This window comes from Glycine max, chromosome 3 (genome assembly GCF_000004515.6).
Source record: "Glycine max cultivar Williams 82 chromosome 3, Glycine_max_v4.0, whole genome shotgun sequence".
In the NCBI taxonomy this organism is placed as follows: Eukaryota; Viridiplantae; Streptophyta; class Magnoliopsida; order Fabales; family Fabaceae; genus Glycine; species Glycine max.
In genome coordinates this window covers 46520471-46534591 of record NC_016090.4, presented here as the reverse complement: position 1 = coordinate 46534591, position 14121 = coordinate 46520471, and the positions used below count along the sequence as shown (strand labels likewise).

Genomic DNA, 14121 nt, shown 5'->3' with positions numbered 1-14121 from the left:
GCCCTTTGAAGCTTTTTGCAGGCATTGAGAATTGCCGTAGACCACTTCGAAACTAGCCAAATTGAATGATGCTTCATGCATTTGAAATTGTAGTTCCCATTGCCCCGTGCACCAAAGCCAACAACAACAAAATTGACCCTTTTTCACACCTAGGCTCCAAACCTATCCTGCTTTGCTTTTTCCAAAAAAAAGAATTGAATAGGCACCGAACTCAAACATGATGATGATGATGTCATGGTAGGTTCCAAGTGCCAACAAATAAACGAGAGTGAAATTGAGAATAACCCCCAACAACCAAGTTCGTTCAATCCAAAATTAGACCTTGAAGCCTTGAAAAGAAGAACGCTACACAGCCCAGGTCATAGTGACGAGTGACATGGGGATTGGGGAGTGTATTTGTCAGGGGTATTTTTAATAAAACCAAACAAAGGGGAGTGTATTAGCAAAGAGGGTGAGTGGAAATAACAATTTCAAGAACTTTTAGATTTGAAAAAAGAGTGAATAGGCAATTTAGTCCTTGAAATTGTATCCATTTTGTATATTAGTCCCTAACTTAATGTTAAATTCAAAATAATTCTTATCTTTGCATAAGTGTTGCAAAATAGTCAATTTTAAAGTAACGCTGTTAGTGAAGTCAATTTTAGTGTCACGTGGACTATCCAACCTCGCATTAAAGGATGATGTGACATGGTACGTGGACGTGCCTCCTAAAAGATGTTACGTCATTTAATGATAACAAAATGAGTAAATAGACAATTTAGTCTCTGGCTTTGTATTCCTGTTGCATATTAGTTCGAAAAATTTAAAATAATCTCTATCTTTTGCATAAGTGTTGCAAAATAGTCCCTAACTTAAAAGATGCCAGAAATCGTGCTTAAAGTGTCCATGCATTGCAAAGGTTGTGCCTTGCACGATTTCTGGCGGCGCAGATTCCTCCTTGGATTCCTTATCATCTTTTGATTCTTGTAATTTTTTCTCTTCTTCTTTCTTTTCTTCTTCCTCTGTTATTTTCTCCTCCACTTTGTTTCCTTTGATTTTTTCTCTCTTCCTATTTAGAAAACAAAAAAAAATAAAAACCCGGAATGATACATTTATGGTAATTGAAGAAAAAAAAAGAGGAAAAGAGAATGGTTATGCAGACCTCGTCCATTGGTGTTGACGGCTACAAAAATAAGGTTGTTGCTGTGGATTTTTGATTCTTTTTATTTGTGCAAGTGTGTGTGAGTTCTTTTTCGTATATATGTCTCAATTGGTTTAGAACCATCAGATTTGAAGAAGACACTCATTCTATCATCATCAAATGACGTGGCACTAAAATTGACCTCACTAACAACATTATTTTAAAATTTAACGGAATAACTATTTTGCAACACTTATGCAAAAGATAGGGACTATTTTGAATTTTTCATTAAGTTAGGGACTAATATGCAACATGGGTACAAAGTCAGAGACTAAATTACCTATTTAATCAATTTGTTATCATCAAATGACGTGGCATCTTTTAAGAGGCACGTTCACGTGCCATGCCACGTCATCCTTTAGTGTCACGTTGGATCGTTCACGTGACACTAAAATTAATCTCACTAACAGCGTTACTTTAAAATTTAACGAAAGAACTATTTTACAATAATTATGCAAAGATACAGACTATTTTAAATTTAACTAATATACAAAACAGATACAATCTCAAGAACTAAATTGTGTATTAACTCTTTGAAAAACAAACAATGGGCTGTACGGGTTTTGAAAACAGCCAAGTCCGTTTTTGCAGGCTCCGCCCCTCACATACATTTGTCACCACTCCTGATACAATGGTTTGCATTTAATGGGGTTTACTGTTGATTTCATGATTGAAATGATTTGCAGAATCTGAATCATACGTATCAACAAAAACAGGATTGAAGATTCCATGCCCCCGTGAACAAAACTGTGGTACGGACAGGAGATCAGGTACAATCCAAGTTTTATTTTCTGCTTTTCTGAACTGCTTAGGACAAAAGCACAAGCCAGACAGAAGCAGTTCAAAAAAGCATATGGCAATGGCACGATGCCTATCGGCAATTTCTAAGAGTCCAATCAAATAGTCAGTGGTTTCAATCTTATAAATGCTGTTTTTTTTTTGTTTTTTTTATTTTACAGTATCATCTTAAAAATGCTATTAAACATAAAAAATGGGTGCCTGGGGTCATGTGTGTGTTTATGCATGTTTTCCTCCACAAATAAAGTTGTTTAACCATTAAAAAAATAATTTTTAAATCAAAATAAAGGTTATTATATGAGTAAAAAGATAAAACACGGTAGACTAAAAATAAATTAAGAACCTAAATTAAATTCTTCTATTATAGTAAAAATTAGCTATTATTCTTAAATCCTGTGACAGTAAAAGATTCATTAAAAAAAGTTTAAAACTCAAATTAAATATTTACATTAAAGATACATTAACAACAAGAAAAAGAGTATTTATAAGTCTATTATATTATGATAAATGTTAATTAGTGTCTTTAAGGCAATTAAGACAATGGTAAAGGAGTTGAAAGGAATTTTTTTATTAGAATATGAAAAAATTGTATTTTCTTATAATTTTAAAATATATTTTCATATAATTTTTAATAAAAAAAACTCTTAATTTTTTAAACATTGATTAACAATACCCTTACATTATAAGCCTTTCAACTTCTAACAAGACGCAAAGTACTTTGAAATTAAACAAACCCAATAATATTAAATTCCAGGCTATTACATCCACAAATTGTTGGGTCACATAAACATAGAATTTGAATAGGAAGAGACGTGGCAAAGTTTAAATCAAAAGTATGATCAAGACTGGGCCTAATTTTGTTATACATTCTTAAGTTTGATTTGAGACAAATTTTGTTAAGTATTCCATGTCAATTACGGATATAGTAAAAAAAAAAATTGTATCTTTTTTTTCTCTAATGAATTCTTATCTTATACTAATTATTCGGTTTTATATAATTAAATTAGATATTGATTTTTTTATGATATCAGGATTTATTTTAATAATTATTTATTGATCCTATCAGGTCACGTTAATATTGAGCTATCATCATTGTGTTTGTTATCTATTAATATTAAAATATTTGTATTTCTCTTATTTTTCCTTGTACTTCATGTTTATTATTAGTTTCTTTGAAGAAAGGTTGGTATTCAAACAATATACAGATGAAGAAGAATACTATTTTGGTGGTAAGTGAGTGTTTTTATGTTTAATAGCTATAGGGGATGTGGTTTTGAATTTAAAAGATATGTATGAGAAAGTTAGTGTAATTTTTCCTTGAATAAAAATATTGTAGTTAATTTTGTTAATAGCATTCGATTAATCCGTGACTCAATCAACCTACATGAGACTAGGAAGGAAGGATAAGCTAAAGGCATTACCAAACTAAACGAGTCAACAAGTCTAAGTTAGCACCTTAATTTTCGTCATGCATGAAAGAGCTACATCGGTTTTCACTTCTCACTGCACCAAACCGATGCTATCAAATGCCAATCCCAAATCCTACTATGAAAGTTGCCTATCTGTGTGGAAAGCGAAAATCAAAATGGCACTCTCGGATTTTATATTACAATTTATGATATTCGTGTGCTGCTTACCAAGGGAATAAAGGAGTTCAAAATTAGGACAAGATGCCATCAATTCCTACTTTAAGGTAGGACATTAACCCTTTTGACAAGATGTATTCCAATTTCTGTAATAGTGACTTTGGAAGCATTTTTCTGGGTGGCGTTAGTTGACTAAAAATCAATATAATTAAGGAGTAAGGAACATGGCCAATATAATTAAGTGCCCGAAACTAGATCTTTAATTGCACTCGTAAATTTAATTTAATTTAATATGTGAGTCTGTACTTATTTTAAAAAATCAGAATAAAAAATTTGAAAAAAAAACTTTTATTTTACCATCGATTTGTACTGATTTTTTACTTTATCATTTTTTTAAATTATCCAGATCTAACTTGATCATCTTCGATTTAACTGTTAAACTTAGTCTATTTTTTTTCATTTATGTTGATTATATATTTATTATGTTATACGTATATTTTTAAATTTTTTTATTATTTCATATGACTTTTTACACTTTATATATTTTTAAATTTATTAAAATGAAAAATAAAGATTATTTTTATCTTTTTAAAGTGAGTGAATCATGGAATTCATCCTTAAACGTGCAAAGTATTGATAAGTTAGTCTTTAATTAATGAAGAAAAAATATAAACAAAATTCTAAATATGCATTTCATTTGTAACATTAGTACAATCATGAATGGACATTAACATTAGTACTTGAAATATGAGTGATTCAATTCAAATTGAAAAGACTCTTATGCTTAAGTGAAATATTTGCGATAATGCTCTCATGCTTTAAGTTAACAATGAATCTCATTTAAAGTATAATTGAAATAAATGTGCATACTTTTTCATCTGGGATGGTGTTTGGGGTACATATATATAGGTATTATATCTTTGCTAAAATCAATGATGATTTATAATTGGCTAAAAAAAAACTATTTCAGAGTTCAGACCACTAATAGAATAAATCCTTAACAGCGGCTGTGCCATAATCCCAAATGCCCAGTTGAAGGATTTTATTTCATTAATGACAGGTGAGCATATTATGGAGAAAATGGATAGTTCCTTTAAACAATAATTTCCTACTATACATATCAAAAGATACCAACAAATCAACAATTTAGGAGGTTATTTCTAATCAAAGTTTTGGTTTCAGCACTTAAGCGTAAATTTTACTGCTTAAAACACAGTGTAAATGACACAACGTCCTTTCAGAATTTAATCTTAACCTTTAAGATATAAAAATAATATGCATCGATACTATCAGCTATTTTCCTTCTTGTCATGTTCATGCATTTTAACAAATGTCTTTCAAAGTTTTGAAAATTGACTAATTAAAAAAAAAGATAGATACATTCTTTATAGCAACAAATAAAAGCAAAGAAAGTGAAATTAAAAGGAGAAAGCAAAAATAGATTAAGAAAAATAAGCACCGACGGAGTGCTATTAAATATATTAATATGGAATATGCATGGAGTCCTCACTGGGAAAAACAAGCAAATTAAAGGAGAAATAAAACTTCATTGTTATAAAGCCGAAAGGAGACCAAAGGGATGGAAAGTTCACGATATGAACAAACGAACAAATGGACCTCAGTTTCTTAAGAATGATGGTAAATAGATTAAAAGATAATTTTTATTTAAAAAAATATTATTAAACCATAATTTTTAATATTATTTCTTTAAATAATATCCCTTAAAAGTACTGATCAATAATACCCTTAGAAATTTGAGAAAGTGCTAGTTTATTGTTCAACTAAGTTCAAACTTTGAACCAAATTAATTTTCAATGGAACTCCAACGTGTAATGAAAGTCCATGCATGACACGAACTCTAAAAAGAAGGAAGCGTGATGTATTTCCATTGTGCATGCCAGTTAATTATATTTTAAAATTAAATTATAATAAATAATTTATATTGTGATATAAAATTATTTTTAATTAATAGTAATTTCTTAAAATTTAATTTGAAAATAAAATTAAAAATAGTAAACCAAAGGAAATAAGAGGTTAAAAAAAGTCATTCTCCAACGATAGCGTATTTTTCTTAACATCCTATCTCTTTTAATATTTTTAGTTTTAATTTAAATTATTATATTTTTGTAAAAAATATCAATAATAAAAAAATAGTATTGTATCACAATATAAATTATTTGTCATAAATATAAAATATAATCTATATGTTAACAGTAATTATTCAATATAAATTTAATAATAATAATAATGTAATTTATATATTTAAAAATGTTTACTTATAATAAAATTTACTTATAATAAAATTTAGTTATATAAAATTAGTCTTGGATACTCCATATGAATAAAGATAATAAAGATAACGTGTATTGGTGCTCGATTCCTACATATCTGGGAAGAAAAAAAATATAACATGTATTGAATCAAATAAATTATTTTCATAAATTTTTCTTAATTTGAATTACTTAACTTTTTAATTTATTTCAGTCTAATAAATTGAAATATTCACTATTATTAATAAAATACTTACTACTTCCTTTAATTTATTTTTATTTTAAATTTACTAATGATTTTAAAAATTTAATATACATACCCACCAATGCAAAATCTTCTATATTATTAATCAATTAGAATTTATTTTAGTTTAAATTTTAATATAATTATTATAAATGTCAATAAAGTTATTATGCATGATATTAGAAAAACTTTAAGCTATTATTATATGAATTATTTATTCTTTAAAAATACTTAAAAGTATACAGAAGCTAATAAAAAATACATTAAATTACTTAATAAGAAATTAAAAATACATATAATCAACAACAAAGCAGCAAAGCCTTTAACAAATATTTTTAATATGAATTTAATTAAAATGCATTGATATTGTAGAAAAAAGGTTATCATTTAATAATAGATTGTAGTTTATGGTAAGATTATTGATTGTTCTACTAGTGATTTTGAAAGTGGTGATTTTAATTAATAATATTTATATTGGTGCATACAAATTAAACATTATAATATTATTTATGAAGGTTTTTTATTAATTACTATATCTATAAACATTATATTCATACAATAATTATTAATAACAAATTATTTTGTAATAATTAATGTTATTCATAAATATTTAAAAATGTTTAAACTAATTTCTTAACTTTCCAATAAGTTTTTTTATTCTGAAATTTTCCAATAAGTAATTACAATTCTTACCTTTTTTTTTTCTTTTGAAGTGAACATCAACTTTTAAAAGCAAATTTATTTTACTTAAAACAAAAAAATTAATTAGATTTATGCATTCACGTTTTATACTGTAACTATATTTCACTTTGTGAATATTTAATAGTAATGTAGAATATATCAATAACATGTTTATTTATTTTAAGATAATGCTATGCTGCAATAAAAAGAGGGTAACTTACCCCTTCTCCTCTCCTTGGCATTCTCTATCCCACCAAAGTCAATTAATTCATTTTTCTGAATAGCCATTCCCAGAATCCAAACATGGTCTTTTGAGGTTTTGGTCCCCGATCACCATGATTCTTTTCAGTTTCACCTCCATCGTTTTAATCGCGTTTGGGGCGACGCTGTTCCAGACGGGGCATGCGAAGAAGCTATGGAGAAGAATCGAAGACTGGTTCCACGTGTACCAGTTCTTCAAAGTCCCAGAACTCAACGACACGACGCAGCACAACCACCTATACAGGAAGGTCTCCCTCTACTTACATTCCCTACCTTCCATCGAAGACTCTGACTTCGCCAACCTCATCACTGGCAAGAAGCAAAACGACATCGTCCTCTGCCTCGGCCCAAACCAAACTATCGAGGACCATTTTCTCGGAGCCACACTCTTCTGGTTCAACCAAACCGGAACCTTTCTTCTCAAGATCAGAAAGGTGGACAAGCGGAGAATCCTCCGTCCTTACCTTCAGCACATTCACGCCGTCGCCGACGAAATCGACCAGCGAGGGAAGCGCGACTTGCTTCTCTTCATGAACATCGCCGACGACTTCCGACGCTGGAGATCCGTTCCGTTCACGCATCCTTCCACGTTCGACACCGTCGCCATGGAGCCGGATCTCAAAAGCAAAGTTAAATCCGATCTCGAATCGTTCCTCAGAGCGAAGCAGTACTACCACCGCCTCGGCCGCGTCTGGAAACGGAGCTTCCTCCTCTACGGTCCCTCCGGCACCGGAAAATCGAGCTTCGTCGCCGCCATGGCCAATTTCCTCTCCTACGACGTCTACGACATCGACCTCTGCAAAATCTCCAGCGATTCGGATCTGAAATCGCTCCTCCTGCAAACGACGCCGAAGTCGGTGGTGGTGATCGAGGACCTGGACCGGTTCCTCGCGGAGAAAACGGCAAGAATAAGCGCGTCGGGGATACTGAACTTCATGGACGCGCTTCTAACCTCGTGTTGCGCTGAAGAGAGGGTTATGGTGTTCACGATGAACACGAAGGAGCATGTTGACCCAAACCTGCTTCGACCGGGTCGGGTCGACGTGCATATTCATTTTCCGCTTTGTGATTTTTCGGCGTTTAAGACGCTTGCGAGTAGTTACCTTGGGGTGAAGGAGCATAAGTTGTTTCCTCAGGTGCAGGAGATTTTTCAAAACGGGGCGAGTTTGAGTCCCGCTGAAATCGGTGAGTTGATGATAGCAAACCGGAACTCACCGAGTCGGGCTATTAAATCGGTTATCACCGCCTTGCAAACGGACGGTGATGGGAGGGGGTGCGGCTTGATCGGACGGCAGACGGAGGACGATGAAATGGATGAACCTGACGGGGTTGTGTGCGGTGAGACTTTCCATACGGTTAAGGATTTGCGGAAACTGTACGGTTTTTTCAGTTTCAGGGTTACTAGAAGATCTTCGTCGTCCAATGCTTCCTTGCCCCCCGCAAGCCCATTGGAAAAAGAATAAGCAATGTTCTCGATTGCACTTCATTCCGGGGGATATGCCCTTTCAAAAGAAAGCAATTTGGGGGCAAGCTTCTTCTTCTTCTTCTTCTTTTTTGTTCATAGCCGAATTAGTCACAGCATTTATTCATTGGAAAGTGTTGGTAATTGTCGTTTTTGGAGCGATTTGCATGGGTTTGTAAGTGTAAATCTTTAGAAATAGATTCCATATATGAAAACAATTTGCGCAAAACAAAATTATCCTGTAGTGTTTGTTTCCCCATTTTGGTGAATTCTGAGTCCACTTTCATGAATATACTTCTTCTAATCAAAATCCTTCAAGCCCAGTTGAAATGTTTTTTCTCCCCCAACCCAAATAGAGTTTTGTTTTTCTGTTTTCAAAAATGGTTTTTCTCACTTTCTCATTATCAGAATTATGTGTTAATCCATCTTGTTTTTCCAATTATCTGGGTTAACATCAAGTCCGTAAAGGGTGTTTGGCTTAGTTACATAGTTAGAAATAATTACACTTCTTTTTGCTAGCTTACTTTACGAGAAAACTTTGAAAGATAAAAATATTATATTTCTTGAATAATTCATTTCTAAACAAACACTTAATTTGGAAGCATTGGTTTCTTGTTTCATTTACATTACATATTACATATATGCCTGTGATGAACAGGTCATAAAGCGATCGATTACTATTTTCATAAGTATAACTCACGACAATCTTTTTTTTGTTTTTTTTGATAACTATCACAATAATTTTTTTAATCTTTGCTATTGTTGTTAGTGAAGGGTGGTATGCAAATTGAAAGGAAAAAACATACTCCTTCGGATCCTATATATCAATTACTTTCAACTGAATGACTAAGAAACAAAAGTTAAATCATTAAATATTTCTGAAAATAAAAGAAATTTTTAATTATATTCTAATATAATTATACATTCAACTAATCTTACTAATAATTAATTAAATATTTAATCTAAATTATCATCTTACAAAAGACATAAATAATATGAGAAAGAAGATAATATGAGAGACAAAAAAAAATGCAGTATTTAAAAAAATACTCATATTTTTATTAATTACATGAAGTGAGAAGAATAGGTGAATAATACAAAAAATAAACTTCCTTAATAATAAAGTATTAAAAATAATATAAAGGACAAAATTTGAAAAATAATTATTAATATATTAATTAATAACTTATAAATAAGATTAAGTATTTTTTAATGTGATAAATATATAAAAGCCGAGGGAGTAGTATTCACGCTTTAGCAGTCAATTTAATGCACGTCTATTTCAACGTATATAACAAGTACTGGGTTTCATTATCATGAAGTAAACAGAACCTTTACTCCTTGCATATGTAAGACAGTGAAATTTTTTTTAAAGTAATCGGCTTATTTCCTCCACGTGAACCTTGAAATATATCAAGAAATTTAAATATATTTTATGGAAATGGAAAATAAATTAAAAGGCAAATATACTTTAGTCTGTCGTCTTTATAAATACAAAAAAGTGTTGAAAACATAATTTTTAACATACTCTTTTATTATTAATTTAAATTTGTCAAAATATATAAAAATTATAAGTGAAACTTATTAGATAAAAATTAAAACTCACAAATTGTGACTTTCAATAGATTTTAGTTAGTCAATATTAAAAAGTATGGTTAAAAATGCATGTTGGAGAGTCCTACAGTACTATAAATATATGATGGTGCAAGCATGTTGTTAGATACCAAATTATATGCCACAAACACACATTCTCGTAGTCAAATTTTAATTTTAACTTCAGATAACGTAGTTTGCCAATAATTTGGTGCAACGACTTGTTTTCAGTCAGAGAACGATCAAACTCCTCCATTTTTATTTTCTCCCAACGTGGTTATAAGTACTTATTCTGCTTTTTCTGCTGAAGTCCATCTCTATTCTCTTTAGTTACAGAAACAGCCAACTAATCACAAGAAATATCATGCACGAGACCAATTTCACATGACTAAATTAGTGAACTAGGCTCTTACGTTTTCATAAGGGGCGCCTTAAATAGTTAATTATATGACAAAAACCATCAGAAAATCTCAGTAGTTGTTCTTTCCGGAGCCTATTAGTTCACTTGAAGTTAAATAGTGTTCAACTAATTTATGACATATTGACATGCAATCGTATTATGAAGTGTCACATATGATTCCTTGTTCCATCTTCCCTTTTTATATTCTAAAGCATTGGTCCACTAACAATTTCAAACCATTTATATTTATTTGATTTGGTTACGTATTCTTTATTCCCCGCCAAACTCACTGATTGTAGTTTTGTGACGGAATAAAGAGAGATGAGACGTGTGTGTCCGCGCGTACAAGACTATATTCTACTACCAATAAGTTTTTCATATATTAAATTAGATTATTAATTTTTTAGTGTGGTTAAACCTTATAATTTAATTTCTCTCAAAGAATGGTATTTTAATTTTAAATTCTTTTTATGCATGTATTTTATATGATTTCAAGCATATATCATAATGTTAATTTATTTTCTAAGATTTTACTTGAATATAAAAATAGTCTCATAATTCACAAAATATTTGTTAATTTAAATTAATAGAGATAATAAGCCAAGCAACTATAACTTAAATAAGCTGAATTCGCCATTATAGTTTATACATGTCAAAAATTGTAGATCAACAAATAACCAACGAAGTGAACGAACACAAGATCAAGGGAACTATAGCTCACCTACACAAGAGAAAAAGGGAAAGAAGTGTAATAAATTTTCACGTTTCAGCCTTCACTCTTCAGTACCTCTGGACTCTGGACGTAGTAATCAATGGAGTAATAATTTCCTTTTCCATCTAAACGTATTAATGTAACCAGACCTACAATCTAATAATGCAAAATGACAGTATGTAATGGAAGAGCCTTTCAGCTCTTTAATTTTGATCATGGCATGCTCAACCATTTTTGCTCTCTCTCCGGTGATTAAGCCGCGGTATTTATTTCATTCTCCTAAAGCAATAATGAATAGCAAGCAATTTTCAACATCAGGCCAGCTGGAGTTGTAAATTAGAAGATCATCAGCCTTGAGGGTGTGCATAGCTTATTTTTTTAATAGAAATCAAACTAGTTTTAAAACCAAAATTAACTTAATTAAAATCAGTTTTTAAAATAAACAGAATTAAACCAACTTAGTTTAAAAATTTGTTTTACATCATTTAAATATTTTAAGTGTGATTTGGTTTCAAATGTGACTTGATTTAATTTAAATGGTGTTGTTTTACAACCCTGCATAGCCTCTTTGGGATTTGAGAAATGAAATGGACACCAACCGGAATCAAACCAGGTTCTGGCCAGTAATTGAAGACGAGGCATCCATCACTATCACTCATCAGTGTTCCCCAAACCACCGTGTACATGACCTGACAGGTAACGTTATGAGCTGTAATTGTTCTTTATTTTAGGGACAAACAAGATAATTATACTTAAGTAAATGTAATTAAGTGCAAAATATTAAAATATAGCTTCATTATTTAAATAGTACGACTTCTTAATATATAAAAAATAAAACAAAGCAATATAATATATTTTTAAAATGATTAATGACAATTTTTTTTCTTAATCATATAATTGATCCCTTAATTATATTTTAAAATTTAATTTAATCTCTTAATTATTAAAAGGTTCAATTTGATCATTCCATTGTTTAAAATGAAACAATTATACTATTTTCTATGAAATATGTTAATTATTTGAAAAAAATTGATATTTTTTTCATTGATTGTCAATATAATTAATGCAAAATGTAAAAAATATTCTCAATTTTTATTTAAATTGAACTTTTTATCTCACTTGTTAAACAATTCATTTAAAAAAATATAATGTTTTATCTTGATTGTGTTGACAACTAGTGTAAAAAGTAAAAATTCTCATCAAATAGTTAACAAATTTAATGAAAATGAAATAATTATTTCATTTTAAATAATTGAGAGAGTAAATAGAATAGTTTAATAATTAAATGACTAAATTGAATCTTAAAATATAATTAAGAGCCTAATTATATAAGCAAATTAAACCTTATATTTTGAGTTTTTCTCACTACAAGGTTATTATCAATTAAAAATTGATGTTGCTTTAATTAATCACTAACATTTATCAATCCAAAAACAAAAAATTGATGTTACATTACAAATGGCAATGATACTTTCCATTTTAATGTTAGCCAAATATCAACATTATGATTAATACTGAATGCAATGTTTGGAATAAAGTTGGGAGGACTTAAAAATATTTTTACTTTGAAAGCAATGGTTTTTCTTATTAGTAAAAAAATTGATGATTGTTCATTGCTGTAAAAACTCATTTTGGTTATTTTATGGTACATGTGTATTTTAAAAGAAAAAAATGTGATTAGACAAAATTAGTGAATCCTTCGCAATTATAACATATGAATAAGAAGAAAAATATATACAAAGACTTCAACCTTCATTTAACTTCAAGGAAACAATGTAGCTATGCATTTAAGTATGCAATATTGCTTGCAAACTATACAAGATTATATGTAGTGAACTAGTGATGTAGTCGCGGCTTTAAACTGTAGTATCAATCACACACATGAATAAGAAGAAAAATATATACTATTTTTATTATTTTATTTAAGGAGTTGAGAACCTTTTAGAAAAATTTGTTTTTTTTTATAATATTTTCTTCAAATTAGTTTTGGTATAAACTATTTTTATCAAAATATATAATAAATATTGCAAATTAATAAAAAAATTCTCTATCTTGTAAAGATAGAAAAAGATAACTAATTAGATTTGAGTAATGATAATTTTAATTTGAAAAGTTATAGTTACACTTAACATATTTTTTATTGGTTAAAATTTATTAAAAAATTATAAAATAATAAACTGAAATTATCAAATAAGAAATATAATTTTATGATTTCTAATAAGTTTTAGCTTCTATAAATAATAAGTTTTAGCTAATAATAAGAAGTGTATTAAAAGTACTGTTTTGATAGCAAAAGCAAATATATTAATTAACTAAATAGAAAGAAAGAGAGAATGAATTTCAATAATTTTAAGAGTAATGAAGAGAAAAATCACTGTAGAATATCAGGCACACTTGAGCAAACTTGCATCGTGCTGTCTATAAATGTGGGAACACAAACTGAACAGAAAATTAATGCAAACATGAAAAGTTACTATTTTTCAATTAGAAATGACAAATTGTATTATGAATGAGATTAAATAACGGGCCATTGTCAAAACTACTTTGGGTGTTTCTTCTCTTTCCTTTGTTTTTTAGGTCGAACCTTGGGTGTTTTATTATGTTTCAGCTGTTTCCGACTGATTTATGACCATGTATTGCTTATACAATACTAATACCTAACCCATCCTTATATTTGGCTCCTTTTGCTTAATCTTGAAGGATGAAAATATACTTAAGGTATGGTCTACGAGGGTTAATTGTTCAACGAGTTCTTAGTTCACCATTAAATAATACGAAACCATAAAAATCGCACCAAACTAACTCGGAGTCAAGTCGTAGCAGAGATAATATTTGAGGGCGACGTCCACACAACTTTTCTTTTGTTTTGTCAAATTCTACACCCACATATATAATAATTAGAGATGCAATAATGTTTTTAAATTTTAGTTTTTA

General features: G+C 29.6%; 1 protein-coding gene across 1 annotated transcript; it reads left to right on the top strand.

Moving 5' to 3' along the window:
* Positions 1–6798: 6798 nt before the first annotated feature.
* On the top strand, positions 6799–8792 carry LOC100776680 (AAA-ATPase At2g46620). Its single transcript, XM_003520832.5, has one exon. The coding sequence runs from the start codon at positions 7095–7097 to the stop codon at positions 8481–8483; it is 1389 nt and encodes a 462-aa protein (XP_003520880.1). The 5' UTR covers positions 6799–7094; the 3' UTR covers positions 8484–8792.
* Positions 8793–14121: the final 5329 nt, after the last annotated feature.

Excerpts from the sequence above, each read along its gene's own strand:
- LOC100776680 (XM_003520832.5), top strand. The coding sequence starts at position 7,095 with ATGATTCTTTTCAGTTTCACCTCCATCGTTTTAATCGCGTTTGGGGCG.